The sequence below is a fragment of the Arabidopsis thaliana genome (genome assembly GCF_000001735.4).
Source record: "Arabidopsis thaliana chromosome 1 sequence".
Classification (NCBI taxonomy): domain Eukaryota; kingdom Viridiplantae; phylum Streptophyta; class Magnoliopsida; order Brassicales; family Brassicaceae; genus Arabidopsis; species Arabidopsis thaliana.
The window spans coordinates 5,673,631-5,691,774 of record NC_003070.9 but is presented as its reverse complement, the minus strand read 5'-3'; the positions used below and the strand labels follow the sequence as shown (position 1 = coordinate 5,691,774).

Here is an 18,144-nt window from a genome sequence, read left to right as displayed (position 1 = left end):
ACCGGTTAGGTATTTACAATGTAAACCAAAGTCTATTAATTACTTATTTGTATTAGTGATGTTGTTGCACCACCATCCACATTTTTCTTCTTTTTTTGATAGAAGGCACCATCAAAACCGAAATATTGCATGTTAAATTTTCTTACATGACTACTTGGTTTTAACCTTTAACGATGCCGATGAGTTAAGGTTTCTTTTAAACGTTATAATGTGAAAACGTGTTTAACAAAAACAAAACGGAATCGCTTATTAAATTATGTGAAATTTTCAACGAACCTTTAAAATATTAAATAAAATATTGCGTTAGATTGTGAAATCCGTAAACAATGATATAAATAGTGTTTTTTTAAAAGCAACTTCGGTCAAAAAGTCAAAGGAAAACCTTATCACATTTTATTGTTGTACTTGTTCGTCACGAACGACAAGGAAGAAATGGTACTCTGTTCACACTACGAAATATGGGTAACGGTAAAAGCAGAGTGCTTAATCTTATACTACTCTTTAGATGAGTTCTCTTCACTGCAAAATGTAGTTTGATAAATGAAACCCAATGCATAAAACTTTCAACGTCAGTTCCAACAGAAAAACATTTCACACATTACCCAAATTTTTAAGAAGGATCAAAAGAGGAAATTTTTAAGAAGGATCAAAAGAGGGCTTATAAGCTTTAGGGTCAAAGTCTTCTAGCAATAATGGCCACATTCCTAGGTGAGATGGTGGGATCAAAGATGGGAAGCATAACCACTTTTATGGAGTCTCCTTGTTCTTGGAGGAACATAAGTCTATCAAGCAAGATCAATGTCTCAAGCACTGGTCCTAATGCGGCTCGAATAGACCAGTAAGGCCCTATCAGTTCCTGCATTTTTTTTGAGTTTGACAATACCAAAGACAAACATCCATCAAGTTATGAGAATCTGAGACCGAAGAGAAAGCGAGAGCATTGAGGAATAGCTTACAGTGAATGCATCAGCTTCATTCCATGTGGCATTCAGGTCGAGATCTCGAGGGTGTTCTAGATTCAAGCGGGAAAATGCTGACAAGCAGAACTTCTCAAAAGAAGAACACATGTCGGAATTCAAGCTTGTCTGCCTCATGGGTTTCTTGTCAACCGTGTCTACAGTGAACTATAGATATTAGCAAAGTGATCTTGGTCTCACTTATAATAGAATTTAGTCTATCAAACTCCTGACCTTTCCTAGTTGTATCTACTGCTGCTGGAGTTTCAAGGGATTTTCGTTGCTGTTGACGACGGAATGCCTTACCTTGGCGCCCAATGGATGGACTTGTCGCCAAAACCTCTGGATAATGTTTTGACAGAACCTTCAAAGGGTAATTAGGTTTTTACTTCTTAAAGACAATCACTATAAGTTAAGATTCTATTAACAACTAGTCACAGATCTTGGAAGAAACCACATAACCAAAAACCATATTACCATTTGGAAAGCAGCACGAAAAGAATGCAACTCGAAATTCTGCAGACCAGCATCTTCTCCTAAACTGCTCCATCTCTCAGCACTCTAAGAAAACACATGTAATTTCTTTACACAAATGGGTCACAGAGAAGAAACAAAATGACTCAAAACAACAATGTTGCAACATCCAAAACAGATACAATAGTGGACTATACCTGACAAGCTAAATCACGGGCATTTTTGCCAAGGGAAAAGCCCAAGGATCTGAGACCAGCGCTCATCGGATAGCCACATTTGGAACAAGAATCCTCACTACTTTTTTCAGATAATAAGTTGTAACAACAGCCAATGCTCACTAATGCTTTAACTTCTTCACACTCCATAAAAGTCCTGACGAAATCAAGTTGCATATTGGTTCAGCTTTCACGGGCTAACACAGCAATCAGGACCAATACTGTATTCAGAAGATAACAGATATCGCAAATGAATAATTGCAGCAAACATTTTAACTAACCTTAGCATTGTAACTGATAGATCTCCACATGCATGAAGGCCAGCAAGAACAAGTGAACACGATCTGTTTGCATCACTTGATGATTGTGATCTGCTTTGACCTTCTTCATTCAATGCACTTCCACTAGAATCCGTCTCATCCTTCTCCAGATGAACATCAGTCAAGGCCTTCAACATTTCTGTGGATAAAACACGGCATGTAATCGTCATTGGAACATCTGGGCACTTGTTTCCTGAACTAACAGAGAAGAGGTTAAGTAGCATTCACAAGTCTAAAATACCAGAACTGTGCACAAAGAATTAGGAAAACAATGAGCGACTCTTCAAGCTAAAAATGGAAAGAGACATCTGATACTTGGTAAAGGTTTGAAATAAACTTATAATGAGCTAACCCCTTACCCAGATTTACGCATCTGTGCTGCAAAATGCTTTTTTATGCGTGCTGCGCGTGCATCTGTTACCTTTCCATGATGAGAGGAAGAATCGATTGCAACCACTGAGTGCTTATATTGGAAAGAGAGAACCTGCGCTAGATAACCCTGGACAAAACATTTACCAATGATGTTATTTAACACACTTTAGGAAAGCTATAATATACTACAAAGTTACTAAAACTCTGATATGAAAGAAAAACCATCACTCGAAATATTCCTTAAACAGCCAAAAAGAGAATTCACCAATGCAGACGAGAAAAAGGAACCATGCAATTAAGATTGATAGTTAAACAAGAGAAAGGGATTGAAGATACCTGGCCAGCACCGACATCAACAACAGTAGGAGCTCCAACACTCTTAACAACTGAGCTAACAACAGAGGAAAGAACTTCAACCTGCATGATACCATAATAAGTGACCTACAGATCCATTCAAATGAAGTGGCCAGTATAAGATACATTTGACAAATACCTTACGTTTAAACAAACATAAGTTTTGTACTAAGAAACTTTTATATAAAATGCTATGAGCTGTTAATGATCCTCAATTTCATGTTTTACGCGTGAAGTGGCAGATAACTTTGCCAGAATTTGATGGTAAAAAGACTTGAACAGCTACAAAAAAAATATATACTCTCTTTTGAATTTAAGGTTCTTGGATTGGGATTAGTCACCAGATGCAATCTACTGAAATTCCTACCAAAACAAGACATCATTGAAAGACACGACTTGCACCTCTGGATAGTGAAGTGTGAAGATAAAAATGTACCTCATGTTTTTTCTTAAGATTCATGCCCTGTGAAAGAACGGTGCTAAGAGGTACCATATCCACGTCTGCGAGTATCTGCCAACAGTCGAAAATGATTAAACTTTATTTAGTCTAGGATCTAAAAATACTAATCCTGAAACAGCACAAACAGGTAAAGAGAATACAATACCGCCTGTAAATCCGCTTGCTCTCGAGGAAACGATAGAGACCTCAACGTGTGAACAAATTTCTTTAGTGAAGCAGGCCAGTGATCCTATAATCAAATACTATAATCAATCATCTCCTTTCCAAACTAAAATAAAAATCTACCCTTTCTATCAAATATCTCAATCATGAAGACTGAGACCAGAACTTTACCTGGACACCACCGGAGGGAATAAGAAGAATATTTTCCGGCTTCTCATCCTTTAAGCAACTCATCCATTCCTCATTAACAGCTTCCCATTGCTTATCCTGGAATACAAACCCATCAATCAACTCATAACCCAACTCGAAGCTGAATTTAAAATTGTTTCCGATAATCGATCATACCTTGAAGAAATTGACAACGTGAGCATTGATTAGGAAAGAAAACGGTTTAAGGAAATCGATAATGGCTGTGATCCATTCTAGGGTTTCGGCTCTCGTTTTGCAAGAAAACTTATTGCTCTTCATTATCCCGATGACCTGAGTAGCAGCAACGATTCTAGTTTCCGCCGCCAAAAGCCAACCAAACAGCAAACACTTGCTTTTAACCGTCAAAATGTTTTCTAAAAATACCTCGTAAATTTTAATTTATTCAATTTAGCCCACATTTATTTATTCTGTTGTCAATACACCCATATTGTCACGTGGCCGAGTCTTCAAGAGACTCTAACTGCACCGGAAGGTTTTGACTCATGCCCCCTCCTACACTTCCTCTCATTCTCTTGTATTAACACTCTACTTCACCAAATACAATTATCACAAAAATGATAGCAATACACAGTAAATCTTTTAAACCATGTTCCAAAGAATGTAGCAGAAAGCAAATACTAGTATTCGTAATATTTAAACTAAACAACTGGTTACATAAATCCAACATGAAAACTGACTACTTAAACTTAAAGCAACTTAAAGTAGACCCAAATTTTAGTTACTGATGTTTGTCTTGATCGTCGCCGTCTTCTTCTTCTTCACCGTTTTCATAGTCATCAACCTCTACTGCGACTTGAGGGAAGTCTCTATATTCGCTACACATGTTATGACCATATATGATAACATAAAAGGTCCTGTCGCGGTCATAGATGAACTGCAAATACTTGCCATCTTCGAGATTGTTATCTTTTACAAAATTCTCCCAACCAACTGTAAGAAACACTTTCTCTCCTCTTTTCTTCATCCTAACCGTCCAAGATCTCCCACTATAGTCCAGGAGGTCCACAGTTATTGGAAATGGTGCTGGGAAGTATTCGTTGAATCCCAAGGGGATTTCCTAATCAAACATTTATATATAAAAAAACAACTCTCAGGAGACATTCCAAGAGCAGCAACGTAGAAACAATGGACTTGCTATTTTTCACTTTTCAGCCCCGCAGAAATGTTTGGTTCAAGCAGCCTATAACAACACCAACACATAAACTTCATTCTAAATCTAGCAAGATTCAGTAAGCTTTCATTTGCTTTTTGCTAATTTAAAGCTAACAAAAGCAATTAAAGGACCTAAGTTATTAGCTCCATGAAAATGAACTAAAGCAATTTACCCTAAACCATAAGTCTCCAAATCAGAACACTAAACACATATTTTGAACTTGTTGAAATAAGAAAATAAAAAAGAAGAAAGATAGAGAGCCATGCTCACCAATGATTTAGATGACTTTTCTGAGATGAAAGGCTTCATAAATTGAACCTCACCAGTGTCAGCCATGGAATAGAGTGAGACCAAATGTAGCTACAAGCAAAATCCAGAAATTGAAATGAAGAAAACAAAGAGAAGTGAAAGAGAGAAACCTTGAAAACAAACACTTTTTGTAATGCAGAAACAGAGAGAGAGCTTCAATGGTCCCGAGTGGACTATTTCAATTTTCTCTGTAAATCAAAAAGATGAAATGAGGAATTGATGTCATAGTCAAACAACTTGCCACCTTTTGACCAATCACTGCTTTTCTATTCTACAAGGCCACACCATACAAAAAGTACAAAACCAAACTCTTATTACTATTGGGCCAAATTATACAGCCCAATAGCCCAATAACGAGCTGAGACAAATCCTATCGACCTAGAAGATCCAACTTAAAACCCTAGAGTTCTCTCCACTATTTAAAGACCTCAAATCTTTTGATGTACGACTCAGAATTCTTCGAAACAGCGTCTGCTCTAGAAATTCAGTGTTTTCTCGAAGCTTCATTACTATTTTCTAGGGAAAAATTTAGAAGTTATTTTGTCTATTGTGTTGTGTTTTCTTAGATTTAAAGTCGATGTTTTACTCTTAATAAAGAGGAGAGAGCGGTGATAATGATGATGAAAGATGATTCCATAGAACAATCCAACTCTGACCATCATTGATGATCTTACCATCATGCACTACCATCTGAATCTCGCTCTCCCTTAAATCCTTTTCTTTTAGTATGAAATCGTTGATTTTGTTTTCTCAGAATCGGATTTTGTCGGATCTTTTAGTTTTGTCTCAATTTGCCTTAAATCGATTGAGAAAAATTCATCATTGGTTGATTTGGTTCTAAGTATTTCATACCAAAGTTCTGATTGTTATTTCTGTTGTTAAATTGATTTGGTATTTTTTTCTTCGTTTGCGTTCATAAGTCATAATGCAGATTTAACTCATATCAACAGGTTGATATTCAATAGCAAAAATTTGGCCTGAAAGAAGGAAAAGTAATCCCCTCAGAATTCAATTCTCATGGACTAAATTAATCTAGAAACGTAATTGTAACAATTGTCTAGAACTATTTTGATGGTAGTTATTCCGAAAACGATTAGTTCTGCAACATGAACACTCATCTTAATTAATCACTTTCGCAGATAATCGCAAAATAAGTTATAAATCCATAAAATTATGAAAGATATTCTGATTTGTGTCGATGAGGTTCACACAGATGTGGTATTTGAGGATGACTTTTAGAAAAGGATTTTATTTCATTGGAACTCAGAAAATAATGTAAACTGGGCCTATTTAGTTAGCCGATGACCAAATTTTCTTTAATGTCAGTCAAAAGCCCGTTAAGTAAAAACCTTCAACATAATTGGTGCTTTCACTTTTTCCATCAGTGGACGGGCCCAAAGCCTGCTTTTCTGATTTACCTGTCTTTTTAATAGGTTGATTAACGTCTCTTACCCTTTACGAGAGCCCATAACGGCTAGTTTATTCTCTGCGATCAGACGTGTCATCATCGTGGCGGCCCAGTTACATCGTCTGCTCTATTTTCCGGCTACAGAAATTGAAATTTTGTTTTAATTTGAACCCCAAGGTTTTGAGAATCATTAATTTCTTCCCACTGTTTCTACATTGTCCATAAATATCCACGTTTATAAATTTAACAACTTTACAGGAAGAAAGAGGAATCAAATCTTACGTTGTGAAGTCTTTAATAAGCATGGGGCATTTAGATAGATCTTAAATTTATGGGGAGATAACAGAAATTTGGAAAACTAGGGTATCAGTGAAAAATGGTCAAAATCAGAATCAATTTGCAATACTTAAAATTATTAGGGATTTTTCTATCCACTATGTATAAATAAATCGCAAATTGGCAACTAGCCGTTACGATCTCTCTATCTCTCTCTCTTTTAAAAATTCAAAAACTTAGGAACTTTTTACATTCACAATCTTGCAGATTCTTGCATATTTTCTTTCCTTTAACGAGCGCAAAAAATCTGAGATTTGTTAAATAACCCATTCTGATTTCCGGAGTGATTTTCATTCATGGCGTCTTCTCCAGCAAAGAACAAGATCTCTGTTTCTCCTTCTTCTCTATTCTCTTCCTCTTCGCCTTCAATGCCTTCCAGACCAAACCCTAAGCAAAGAAACTCGGAAACCGGAGATCTGATGCGTCGCAGTTTCCGAGGCAATCCATTTTCGGCAGATCCGTCCCGGAGAAACTCAATCGGTAGAGAATGCAGTAATCGTGTTGAGATTGGTGATAAAGAGAATCAGAACGACAAGGATCAAATCGCTAATGTCGTCAAAGGTCCAACAAAAGGTTCCAAGCATTTCATGTCACCGACAATTTCAGCCGTTTCCAAGATCAATCCATCGCCGAGGAAGAAGATCTTGTCTGATAAAAACGAAGTGTCTCGATCCTTTGACAAATCCCATCACCAGGTTCAGGTAAAGTCGTCTGTCTCGTTTTCTGATGTGATAAGCATCATTGGGGAAGATAAAGATGTAGACCAGATTTGCATCGATGAAACTAAGCAGCTTCGTGAAGAGGAATCACATGATATTACTGTCAGTGATTTCGATGAGATTCTTGAGAGGAAGAGTAATGATAATTCAAGCTTCAAGATCAGTCCTCTTCCTCCTTATGTTCCATGCACATTTCCTGTGTTTGAGTCTCATGAAGTGGATCCAGTGGTGGCACCTTATGATCCAAAGAAGAATTACTTGTCACCGAGGCCTCAGTTTCTCCATTATAAGCCAAATCCAAAAATTGAGCATCGTTCTGATGAGTGCAAGCAGCTTGAGGAGCTTTTCATCTCTGAAAGCTCTTCTTCTGACACTGATTTGTCTGCAGAACGAGAGGAGGAAGGTCAACAAGAGGAGGAAGTTGCTTCTCAGGAAGGTGTAGTTGCAGTAGAAGAACAAGAAGATGATGGTGAAGAGCGTTTGGAAGCCGCAGAGGAAATTCTGGATGTTGATGGTGAAGAGCGTTTGGAAGCTGTAGAGAGTGATGATGAAGAAGAAGAAGTAGTAGTTGGCGAAAGCATTGAAGAAGAAGAAACTCATCAGATTTCAAAACAGTCTCGTTTCAGCAAGACATCCATGTTGCTTGGTTGGATTTTGGCTCTTGGTGTGGCGTATCTGTTGTTGGTTTCTTCAACGACGTTTTCTCAACAAACCATCACAGATTCACCTTTCTATCAGTTTAACATCTCTCCAGAGATCATAATGTCTGCTAGCGAGAACTTTGAGCAGTTGGGTGCAAAGCTGAGGATGTGGGCAGAATCATCATTTGTGTATCTTGATAAGCTGGTCTCAAGTCTACGAGAAGAGGAGGGAAGTGTTCCTTTTCAATTTCATAACTTGACAGTTCTTTTGGAAGACAAAAGGTTGTCTGATGCTGTTTTCCAGTCAACTAGTGTTGAAATCATTGTTGATGGGTTCATAGTGGATAGCTTAGAAGTGGATATAGAAGAAGTGAATGTTGGTCATCAGGAACCTGAAGAAGAATCGGAAAACAGTGGTGAAATCAGTCTTGAAGCTGTCTACGAAGAAGATGATAATGAAGTCGAGCAGGAGAATGAAGAAGGAAAGGTAAACTTAGAAATTGTTGATGAATGTGATGAGCAGGCTGAGATCAAGATAGCTACAGATACAGAGGTGAACGGAGGTGAAAGGTATTCAGAATCTCTTTCTGAAGAAGGACATGGTGGCCAAGAAACTGATGTTGTTGAAGGGCAGGAAGAATATGAAGAAAATGACCAGAATAACATGGAAGAAGCTGAATCCGACGCACAACTGCTTGACGATGTGCAGTCTGCTGCAATCAGTAGTAACCAGCAAGAACAAACCGGAGTAGCCAATGTTGAAACTGTACAAGAAGAAGAAGGTGTTGGGGAAATTGCTGGAGGTAGCCTCAGTGTTTCAGAAGAAGCTACAGATGTTGAACATGACGGTAATGAAGTAGAAGAAGAAGAGAGTGGGTTTGGTGAAGTTGTTAATGATGCAGGTTCGGAGGACATTTTGTTGAGTGGCCAGAAGAAAGTGTTAGTCTTGTTTTCGACTATGATGGTTATACTTGCAGCAGTAGCAGCTGGTTTCCTATTAGCCAAGAAGAAGACAAAACCTGTGATGCTGCAACATGAAGATGGCGAACCAACAGCAATCTCTGCAACTAAAGTTGTCGAGCATGTGCCAGTAGAGAATCTGATCAGAGAAAGGCTTTCTTCATTGAATTTCAAGGAAGAAGAAGAAGAAGTTGGTGATGACAGAAAAAGAGAGGTATCATCATTCCCTTCTGAGATGAGTTTCAGCTTCAGTAAGAACAAACCATTACACAGCTGCAGCAACAAGAAAGATGATCTTAAAGAACATCAAAGCGGAGGAGGAGGCAAGAAGAGTAATGATAGCGGTGAATCCATGGCTTCCTCTGCATCAGAGTACTCCATAGGTTCTGTTTCATATGGAAGTTTCACAACATATGAGAAGATACAAAAGAGAAGTGGTCACGAAGAGAAAGAGATGATAACACCTGTGAGACGTTCAAGCAGGATCAGGAACCATCAACATTCTGGACAATGAGTTAGAATTAGCTTTTGACTTTATGATCTACTGATTTGTAGGAAGGCTTTTCCATCTCACTGAAGCTTAATTAGTATGTTGCTTTCTTAATTAGTAGGTTTGATTCTCTTCTTTAAAGTTTCTGGCTTTACTATTTGTTTAAGACATTGTACCCCAACCTTGTGGCCTAGTTTTAATAATATTGTTCATGTTATCTGAATCCTCTTCTTTGTATCTTGCAAAAACGATGGACAATTTTCAAACACCATGATTCATGATTGTAAAAGGTTTTGCAAGAATAGGACCAAATGGCGTTGGAAGTGTTTTATGATGATAAATCAGATTAGTTTATATAGATGTAGAAGTGTCAATTGGGCTGTCCAAAGCCCATTGGTCATGTCCACTTGGACCATTTTTTTCATGGGTTTTATTGGTTGGTCTTTAATGGACAATGGTCTAAAAATTTGTCCAAGACCATTAAAGACCATTGTCCAATGGTCAGCCCATGGCCAGCCCATACAATGATGTTTATATACAATGCATTTTCACACAATCTCGTCAAAAGCTCTATTTATAAAACCATAACATCAACATGAAATCAAACATGCATGTACCTGTTCTTCCCAGTCTTGTAATCAACCGTGACAACTCAAACACGCATCTAAGACTCTCTATATGCACCTACAAGTAAAGAAAAAAGCCTACAATGGCTACATGGAGAATGATTTAACAGAGAAACCCATTTCAATACTACTCCAACATCTAGAAATTGGAAACCAGAAGTGGCCATCTTCAATAAGCTTAGGTAAAACAATAAGCTTAAACAACATTTCCACAATGTAATCAATCACAAATGATTATAAGTAAGAGACAAAATCCAGAATCAATTCCAAACCAAAATCTGTCATCCAAGTTGCAACCTTAGACCGGATACCATCACAACCTATAACAATCTGTCAAAGACATACATCATCAAATCAGCCATGTACTGAGAATAATAAACACATAACCATAGGCTCAGAGCTTAAGAGAACAACCATGTACTTGTTTCTTCCCAGTCTTGAAACGTTCATGCAAGGGTGGTGTTTGTGTCCTCTTGACCTTGGATCTCATCAGTTTCTTCAATAAGAAAAACCGAGCTATTAATCTAAAAGCTGCAGTCCAAAAGCCATATAAGTTTACTATTATAAACGAGTTCAAGATGTGAATATTACCAACTTCTTGAAATCCACGAAACCAGTTTCTAGTACATAGGAGGGCTTGCACATTAGTAGGTAAAAGGCAGCTTCTATATTTGTTAAGCACACGACTACCTATACTAAAAGCTGATTCCGATGCCACGGTAGTGATCGGAATGCTTAAGATATCACATGCCATCGATGACAATTCTTTAAAACGCGAGACATTGTTTTTCCAATATGCAATAACATCCATATCTCTAAAAGAGACCATATCTAACACAGGCTCTTCCAAGTACATATCTAATGGTGATTTTCCAGTTCCATTTCTTTCAGAAAAGTAAGAGTAAAACCCCTGAAATATGACCAACAAAACAAAATTCTCACTAAGTATAAGAATGCATTTTCAGAAGCATTATGCTTTAAAATGCTTTGCATAGTATCATTTGCAGAAGCATTATCTACAGTTAAAGTAAAAACTTTCTTCTCAATTCCCCAATCTTTCAACAGCTCACTAAGCTTCATTGCTATAGCTACTCCAGAATGTGGAGGCGGGAAAGCACAGAAAGATAAGATCTTCGTTTTCAGAACACCATCAACATCTACATAATGAGCTGTTAAGCAAATATAACTTTCAACAGTTAAAGCTCTCCACAAATCTGTTGTTAAGCATATTCTACCCGGGATTATAGCTAACTTTTCCTTAAGCTTAATTTTCTCTCTTTCATAAATCTTGTAGACATCAGAAGCTGCAGTATTTCTGCTCCAAAATTCTATATAAGGGTTAGCATATGTAAAGGCTTCTCTAATTCTTTCATATTCGACAAACGAATATGGAAGATTATGTTGAACTAAAGCCACTGCAATCATTTCTCTAAAGACCATCATATCCACCTTTCTGCTAATTCTAGGTGTACTTCCAGGAGTCTTCTCACAAGATCTCATATGACGATTCATGGTATTAGTACCATTTCGTCTCAGATTCAAGTGATAAGTCTGCTCACAATATTTGCATGTAACCTCAGTTTTCCCATTAGGATATTTCTGTCCTCTATCGAAGTTTTTCCAGCATGCAGCACGAAATCTACTTACACTACTTTTACCTCTCTCAGCTGTCCCTGAAGAAGCAGTTTCATGAGGTAGTATCTGATCCATTTCTGGATCTTCATGGTCCATTTCTTGATCCTCAAGATTAAAGTTGTCTTCATCAACCAAGTTTTGAGTATCCAATTCCATATTTCTGAAACAAATAAAGACATACACACGTTTAGCAGTGATAAACAAATAAAGCATGAACTTGACTAAATCACTAGCCTTCTGGAATAATTAAGCATGAACTTACAACACAAAGGGTCTCTACATATTGATGTGCTTCAATTCATAATGAAATTCGAAATGGCGAAACATAAACAAAATCTGAAAAGTGCCCATTTGCTAGCTAGCTCTCCTCATATCCAAAATTCACAATTGAACTTTGGACAAACCCACAAGCTAGTAGAACTAACCGGAGTAGGAGTTGAGAGAGAGGTCGAGCTTGGTCGTCGCCGAGAGAGAGCTTTGTCGCCGGGAGAGAGAGCGTCGTTGCCGAAAGAGAGAGAAGAGAAAAAAATTTATGTGTTGAAAAAATTGATGGGCCAACCATAAACCGTGTGGGCTAGCCCATTAAACCCATGGACAAAATTGGTCTTTAGACCATATAGCCCGTTTTCATTACGGGCCGACCATGGACTGTCCATAATGTTGTGGACTGGGCTTAGCCCATGGTCAGATGACCATTTGACACTTCTATATAGATGTATGAATAAACCTTAATGGTTTCGGTGTTATTCAATGACTAGATTCAATCTAAGATACTTTGATTTTGAGATTGCTCTTAAGTTTGTACCAAGGCAACAACAATATCAACAAATTATGGGACAACAAGAGAGCTATAGAAAAATGGTATCTAATTGATCCTAATTGGATGGTGTACACGACCACAGACAATCGATTACAACATTTTATAAGTTGTTGAATTTTTTATGGGAGTTACTAGCTTTTCTGTTTGAATTTTCCTGTAGGATTTGAAGAACTTTTGATTAGTGACACATTCAAATCTGATATGAAAAATGGGAAAGGACACAAATTGAGCTCATTATGGTATTTATACTTTATAAAATGCTTTAAAAAACATATAAATCCCTCAATTTATCAAGCAAATAAAAACCTGCCACGTATCATCTTCGGTTTAATTTGCAGTCCGCGGAAAAAAAAAGGAGACTGGAAAAAAAAAGTCACAGTCTGTCTGTCTGTCTCTCTCCTCTAATCTTTTTTATCCGCTAGGGTTTTGAAGCAAGGTTTCTCGCGATTTTCTCGATATCTCTCGCCCATGGCGAAACCAAGTCGTGGCCGTCGTTCCCCCTCCGTGTCTGGCTCGTCATCTCGTTCCAGTTCCAGATCTCGTTCGGGTTCGAGCCCCTCCAGGTCTATTTCCCGCTCACGCTCCCGTTCTAGATCGCTCTCTTCATCTTCATCTCCTTCGCGAAGCGTCAGTTCTGGGAGTCGCAGTCCTCCACGTCGTGGAAAAAGGTTAGGGTTTCTTTCAATCACTTACCAATTGTTCGAATTGGATTTGTGTAATTTCGCTTTCATTCTTCTTGGTTCGTTCAGCTCGAATTCGAATTGATGTTCTGATGTATCTTCTTGTGTAGTCCTGCTGGACCTGCTAGGCGAGGTCGCTCTCCTCCTCCTCCACCATCTAAAGGAGCATCTTCACCTTCCAAGTAATATCTGACTCGTTCACATAAATATATTCTAGTGTTTATGCTTTCGTCATTACTGACTTTACAATCTTTTATGCTTTCAGGAAAGCTGTTCAAGAATCTCTTGTTCTCCATGTTGATTCTCTTAGCAGGAATGTGAATGAAGCCCATCTCAAAGAAATCTTTGGTATGTTGATTTCTCTTTTCTCTGTTTCTTCTGCTTCTTCTAATCTTACTACATGATAACTGTCTACACATGTCCGCTAATGTCATCAGTAGTGTATACGGCATTACGATCATCACTGGTCTTTTGTTTTCCTTGTGTTGGCTAAATGTTAAGTCTTATAACATGGCTTGGTTTCATGTTATTATTAGGCAACTTTGGTGAAGTTATACATGTCGAAATTGCGATGGATCGAGCTGTAAGTTGCTATTCTCTTTACTCTCTGTTGTTTACTTGCATCACTTGTTGAAATCTGCTCATAATTCCTTTGAATATTATTAACAGGTTAATCTTCCAAGAGGACATGGTTATGTTGAGTTCAAGGCAAGAGCTGATGCTGAGAAAGCTCAGCTCTACATGGATGGTGTATGTCTCTTTCCAATTATGAAATGCACTGTACTTGACATATTGACAGAGAAGATTTATGCATGTTTTTTTTTTGTTCACTGAACACAGGCCCAAATTGATGGAAAGGTTGTTAAAGCAACGTTCACACTACCACCTCGTCAGAAAGTATCTTCACCCCCTAAACCTGTCTCAGCTGCACCAAAAAGAGATGCTCCAAAATCTGATAATGCTGCTGCTGACGCTGAGAAAGATGGTGGTCCCAGGCGCCCAAGAGAGAGTATGTCAAATCCTTATATTTTGGTTATTTATAATTGTTGTAGTATATGCTTTATGTTGTGTTAATTAGTATCATCAATATGTGCTTAGCATCTCCTCAACGGAAAACAGGGCTTTCTCCGAGAAGGCGATCACCTCTACCTAGGAGAGGCTTATCACCTAGAAGGCGATCACCTGATTCTCCCCATCGCCGGAGGCCGGGCTCTCCTATCCGCCGTCGCGGTGATACACCTCCTAGACGTAGGCCAGCATCACCATCTAGAGGCCGTTCTCCATCTTCTCCCCCTCCAAGACGATATAGATCTCCTCCAAGGTTAGTTATGGCACCATCTGTTTTGTCTGGTGTGTTTCAGATTCGATAGCTCACCTTTTATCTGTCAGCAGGGGCTCCCCTAGAAGAATTCGTGGCAGTCCTGTTCGAAGAAGGTCTCCTCTTCCTCTAAGACGAAGGTATGTCTATTTGGTACCTGAATTACACCCTTAGTAATCGAAGTTTAGGAATCACAGCTTTATAGACTATATTACTCAGTAAATTAGACCGGGAAAAATGTGTCAGTTTTATATATGTTTTGTATTCGGCGTGTTTCAGGTCTCCACCTCCAAGGAGACTACGCAGTCCTCCCAGAAGATCTCCAATCCGTAGGCGTAGCCGATCCCCAATTCGTAGGCCTGGTCGCTCTCGTTCAAGTTCCATCTCACCCCGCAAGTATGTTGGAACTCATTTAAACTTTTTTCTGGGGTCTCTCTCGTGGGTTTTATTTTGTTACAGATGCATAGCTAAGACTGATTCATAACAAGTTTTTAAGTCTTTCATAATTCATGAGTATACCCCAAGATCCTACATTGTCTTATCCTTTTACCTAGGTTTCTGACATACCAGCTCCTAGAGACGTTGATACCCAATATGACTAAGTTATATAGATCCGTCTGGGGTTTGTTCATGAATTAATTTTGTCTTTAACTGTAAGCAGGGGACGAGGTCCAGCTGGGAGACGTGGGAGGTCATCTTCTTACTCTAGTTCACCAAGTCCCAGAAGGGTAAGGGCTTCTTGCAGATCCCTTTTTAGCTATAAAATTTTTGATGCCTTGCGAGTTATATGTCTTGACTCTTGACTTTCTATCATTTGTGCATTATTAAACCTTACAGATTCCTAGGAAGATTTCAAGGAGCCGCAGTCCTAAGAGGTAAACACTTTCTGTCTTAACACTAATCCTCGTCTTAAACTGGAAACACTTTATAGTCTGTAGAATGCATTAATTGAAGAAGTTCCAATGTTAAGTTATGTATAGTAAAGTTAAGGGTTACCCCAATTCCTGATAAAAGACATAGCATAAACATCTGGGACCTATACTTTCTTGGTGAGTTTGGTGATGAAACAGAGAAAAATAGAATTGTTGTGTAGAAATTTTTTGCGTTGAAGTCTAATAAAAGAAAATGGGTTGTTGTTGGGTATGTTTAGGCCACTGAGAGGAAAAAGAAGCAGCAGTAACAGCAGCAGCAGCAGTTCACCGCCACCACCACCTCCACCTCGTAAAACTTAAAGGTGATAAAAATTAAAAAAAAAAAAAAAAAAACTTGAGTCTTGATGTAGCTCTCTTTCTCCATCTTTATCGTTATCATCTGTCTCAGCCTCTTTTCTTAGAACAGATAAAATGTTTACCAGTGACCAAATGAGAGTTGTGGTTTTTGTAGTGTTTGGATGTTTAATCTTCTTTTGTGGATCTCCTCATTAGATGCAACGATAATGACTTGGTTCTTTTAGCTGGTTGTAATTCCCTAATATATTCAGTCTTGTTGAAGAATGGCTGGCTCCTTCACCCTTTTCTTATTATTTTAGTTAAAAGAGAAAGAAATCCATACAAAGACTGGTGATCCAAATACACAAGAAATTGGTTTTTTGTTTCATTCAGAGAAATAAATAATTATAATTTAAGGGCTCCTAAGATGCACAACAACAATTTTGCATCAAACCATGCATCTTAATGAGAGTGCACAAACTTTTATTTAAAACGAAAAATAGAGTTTTCCTCAACTTCACACAGTACATACCACTCAAAGAAAATAAATATACATACCACTCTGCAAGTGCCCATATGGGGAAGATGTTTCTGTAGGTAACATAGTTTAGAAAACAGTTCTTCATGAACACTCCTGTCATTTCCTGCACAACAGAGCAACAACTCTGTTTTTATAATCTAATAAATACACACACCATTCTCTGATCCTGTATGTATTGAATCTTTGGAAGAGAGTGTTGAGGATAATCTCCGTTTTCTAATTGTAAATTGATGATTAGTAATTATTAAAAATATATATAAATATGTAGTCAAATTTCTAACTTGGAACCAATAATTTTGAAATAACCACTTTCGTTTTTGTTTACACGGAAAGAGACTATGCAAGTGTTAAGAAAGAAGACAACGTTGTGGTTAATTTTACAACTCTCTTCTGCTACCGGTGAGGTGACCACACAATCCCAAACATGTTTATAATGCATCTTGGCATTATACAATAATGCATCTTGCTTCAGAAATTGGGTCCAGCAAACGGAGCCGAGGCTCACATGTAATCTGACTTATGGGTCATGGGGTGCGACATCCTCGGGGTTGACAAGGTTGAGTGGTTCAGACAAACTTGGGTGTTCCAAGTAAAGCTGCAAGCAGAGTGGTTCGCTGTTCAAAGACTTGACTGGCGTTAAAACTGGTGGGTTCTGCCACTGCTTTGTGTCTGTTGGAATCCACAGCTCTGCTTCTTTGCTTGAACCCACTTGAGGAAGTGACCTCAGATAAGCCGTTACCTCCCATCTACAATCTGTTTATACGAGTGGGAAAGATCAAAACGCTTTAAAACATAGAAACATTGCTATAAGAAGAGAGAATGTACAGAGGGTGGGTGGAGCTAGAGATGTATTTACTTAGGGGAAGAGGTTTGACTAGGGATTTTGAGACGGAAAGCTTGATTAAGAAGGACCTAAGCGCAAACTCCAGTTGACCCTCTTCTACTAAAGCAGCGCAAGACGGTTTAATCGTGATCTTGAAGATGAACCTCTCTACAGGAACATTATCCTCGCTGAAAAACACGACTGCTACTCTCTCAACAAGACCCTGTTTCAGTGATCATGCATAAGAAATGCAGCACTCCCACATATACATCATGTTACACTTAAAGCAGGACAAAAAGAAGAAGAAGAGACCTTTTCAATAAAAGGAAGAAGTCCAGAAGCAGCAGAGTGAATATAGTCGCGTAGCTCAGGATGCCTTGCTCTTTGCACCACCACATTCATATATCTCCTCCTTTCAAATGCCGCTTTACATACAACACACAAAATTGATCAATCACTTGGAGATGCATGTCAATCTCACAAATCGCTCTTTACTCACCAGATGGGTAAAAACCTTTGAGGTATACAATCATTGTGATGGCTACTTCCATAAAGTCCACCAGAGTACGACCAACTTCTCCTGAATCACCCAAAATTACAAAATTTCGAAGCCAAACTACTAACTGATGTTATCATGTTTATGACATTAAAATTTAGAATCAGGAACTTACCTGACTGATTATCATCCTTCCGACTCATTAGCGTCTCACAATCTCCGAGACCTCCTATACGATTAAAGAACACGAATCCTAACTTCGCCGTGAAAGTGAAGTCCTTCTTCCGTTCTTCGTCTTTCGCCGGCAAAATAATCACGCATGTGACAGACACGTGACTACTTTAGTTACTTCATAGAGTTTTTTTTTTTTTTTGGTCGGGAGTTACTTCATAGAGTTATAAGATATGGGTTTGTAACTCATGGGCCTAACTAATTCCCTCGGGCCCAATTACGTGTTT

General features: G+C 38.3%; 5 protein-coding genes, 2 non-coding genes and 2 pseudogenes across 18 annotated transcripts; 4 read left to right on the top strand and 5 right to left on the bottom strand.

Annotated features, from left to right (window-relative positions):
- Positions 1–405: 405 nt before the first annotated feature.
- On the bottom strand, positions 406–3,904 carry AT1G16650 (S-adenosyl-L-methionine-dependent methyltransferases superfamily protein). 3 transcript variants are annotated; one of them, NM_001332243.1, is made up of 12 exons: positions 3,659–3,832; positions 3,485–3,580; positions 3,297–3,380; positions 3,128–3,202; positions 2,674–2,778; positions 2,325–2,464; positions 1,927–2,163; positions 1,628–1,802; positions 1,434–1,517; positions 1,191–1,320; positions 957–1,114; positions 406–856 (listed from the first exon to the last, which is right to left on the bottom strand). In NM_001332243.1, exons 1-12 carry the CDS (start codon positions 3,779–3,781, stop codon positions 674–676), a joined length of 1,590 nt encoding a protein of 529 aa, NP_001320893.1. In that variant the 5' UTR covers positions 3,782–3,832; the 3' UTR covers positions 406–673. The 3 variants fall into 3 exon arrangements, with proteins under 3 accessions (NP_001320893.1, NP_001320892.1, NP_173110.2); NM_101526.3 differs by having other exon boundaries at positions 417–856; positions 2,674–2,754; positions 3,659–3,904; NM_001332242.1 differs by having other exon boundaries at positions 1,191–1,517; positions 2,674–2,754.
- Positions 3,905–4,047: 143 nt separating this feature from the next.
- AT1G16640 (AP2/B3-like transcriptional factor family protein) lies at positions 4,048–5,250 on the bottom strand. The gene is made up of 2 exons (NM_101525.4): positions 4,947–5,250; positions 4,048–4,580 (listed from the first exon to the last, which is right to left on the bottom strand). Exons 1-2 carry the CDS (start codon positions 5,010–5,012, stop codon positions 4,242–4,244), a joined length of 405 nt encoding a protein of 134 aa, NP_173109.1. The 5' UTR covers positions 5,013–5,250; the 3' UTR covers positions 4,048–4,241.
- Positions 5,251–5,406: 156 nt separating this feature from the next.
- On the top strand, positions 5,407–6,272 carry AT1G16635. The gene has a single exon (NR_143561.1). It is a non-coding gene; the product is annotated as an other RNA (non-coding RNA).
- On the top strand, positions 5,596–5,682 carry AT1G05247. The gene has a single exon (NR_138862.1). It is a non-coding gene; the product is annotated as an other RNA (small nucleolar RNA).
- Positions 6,273–6,865: 593 nt separating the features above from the next.
- Positions 6,866–9,802, top strand: AT1G16630 (uncharacterized protein). The gene has a single exon (NM_101524.3). The coding sequence runs from the start codon at positions 7,026–7,028 to the stop codon at positions 9,561–9,563; it is 2,538 nt and encodes an 845-aa protein (NP_173108.1). The 5' UTR covers positions 6,866–7,025; the 3' UTR covers positions 9,564–9,802.
- Positions 9,803–10,586: 784 nt separating this feature from the next.
- On the bottom strand, positions 10,587–11,956 carry AT1G16620 (annotated as a pseudogene; the record flags this gene model as incomplete). Its single annotated transcript has 1 exon — positions 10,587–11,956.
- Positions 11,957–12,901: 945 nt separating this feature from the next.
- On the top strand, positions 12,902–16,280 carry SR45 (arginine/serine-rich 45). Of its 7 annotated transcripts, none has more exons than NM_001332239.1 (12): positions 12,902–13,288; positions 13,411–13,482; positions 13,566–13,648; positions 13,837–13,883; positions 13,970–14,050; positions 14,141–14,309; positions 14,420–14,621; positions 14,693–14,758; positions 14,898–15,014; positions 15,280–15,346; positions 15,456–15,493; positions 15,589–16,167. In NM_001332239.1, the coding sequence occupies exons 1-12, from the start codon at positions 13,089–13,091 to the stop codon at positions 15,596–15,598; spliced, it is 1,152 nt and encodes a 383-aa protein (NP_001321128.1). In that variant the 5' UTR covers positions 12,902–13,088; the 3' UTR covers positions 15,599–16,167. The 7 variants fall into 7 exon arrangements, with proteins under 7 accessions (NP_001321128.1, NP_001321126.1, NP_001321125.1 ...); NM_001332241.1 differs by having other exon boundaries at positions 12,919–13,288; positions 14,399–14,621; positions 15,456–15,667; positions 15,769–16,156; NM_001198085.1 differs by having other exon boundaries at positions 12,923–13,288; positions 14,399–14,621; positions 14,898–15,047; positions 15,769–15,927.
- Positions 16,281–16,341: 61 nt separating this feature from the next.
- Positions 16,342–16,606, bottom strand: AT1G16600 (annotated as a pseudogene). Its single transcript has one exon.
- A 25-nt stretch (positions 16,607–16,631) lies between these two features.
- Positions 16,632–18,068, bottom strand: REV7 (DNA-binding HORMA family protein). Of its 2 annotated transcripts, NM_101522.4 has the most exons (5): positions 17,862–18,068; positions 17,690–17,770; positions 17,503–17,615; positions 17,224–17,413; positions 16,632–17,120 (listed from the first exon to the last, which is right to left on the bottom strand). In NM_101522.4, the coding sequence occupies exons 1-5, from the start codon at positions 17,887–17,889 to the stop codon at positions 16,885–16,887; spliced, it is 648 nt and encodes a 215-aa protein (NP_564002.1). In that variant the 5' UTR covers positions 17,890–18,068; the 3' UTR covers positions 16,632–16,884. The 2 variants fall into 2 exon arrangements, with proteins under 2 accessions (NP_564002.1, NP_001321915.1); NM_001332237.1 differs by having other exon boundaries at positions 16,641–17,120; positions 17,690–18,032.
- Between the last annotated feature and the right edge of the window lie 76 nt (positions 18,069–18,144).

What these genes read in the sequence shown, in the direction of transcription:
- AT1G16650 (NM_001332243.1), bottom strand. Translation starts at nt 3,781, where the DNA reads ATGAAGAGCAATAAGTTTTCTTGCAAAACGAGAGCCGAAACCCTAGAA. An exon ending in TTCGTGCTGCTTTCCAAATG is followed by an intron (nt 1,321 to 1,433) that starts GTAATATGGTTT and finishes TACCCTTTGAAG; the next exon opens with GTTCTGTCAAAACATTATCC. An exon ending in ATGAAGCTGATGCATTCACT is followed by an intron (nt 857 to 956) that starts GTAAGCTATTCC and finishes AAAAAAATGCAG; the next exon opens with GAACTGATAGGGCCTTACTG.
- AT1G16640 (NM_101525.4), bottom strand. Translation starts at nt 5,012, where the DNA reads ATGGCTGACACTGGTGAGGTTCAATTTATGAAGCCTTTCATCTCAGAA. An exon ending in AAAAGTCATCTAAATCATTG is followed by an intron (nt 4,581 to 4,946) that starts GTGAGCATGGCT and finishes ATGTTTGATTAG; the next exon opens with GAAATCCCCTTGGGATTCAA.
- AT1G16630 (NM_101524.3), top strand. Translation starts at nt 7,026, where the DNA reads ATGGCGTCTTCTCCAGCAAAGAACAAGATCTCTGTTTCTCCTTCTTCT.
- SR45 (NM_001198085.1), top strand. Translation starts at nt 13,089, where the DNA reads ATGGCGAAACCAAGTCGTGGCCGTCGTTCCCCCTCCGTGTCTGGCTCG. An exon ending in CGATATAGATCTCCTCCAAG is followed by an intron (nt 14,622 to 14,692) that starts GTTAGTTATGGC and finishes ATCTGTCAGCAG; the next exon opens with GGGCTCCCCTAGAAGAATTC. An exon ending in AGGAGCCGCAGTCCTAAGAG is followed by an intron (nt 15,494 to 15,768) that starts GTAAACACTTTC and finishes GGGTATGTTTAG; the next exon opens with GCCACTGAGAGGAAAAAGAA.
- REV7 (NM_101522.4), bottom strand. Translation starts at nt 17,889, where the DNA reads ATGAGTCGGAAGGATGATAATCAGTCAG. An exon ending in CAAAGGTTTTTACCCATCTG is followed by an intron (nt 17,616 to 17,689) that starts GTGAGTAAAGAG and finishes TTGTATGTAAAG; the next exon opens with CGGCATTTGAAAGGAGGAGA. An exon ending in TTCTTCCTTTTATTGAAAAG is followed by an intron (nt 17,414 to 17,502) that starts GTCTCTTCTTCT and finishes TCACTGAAACAG; the next exon opens with GGTCTTGTTGAGAGAGTAGC.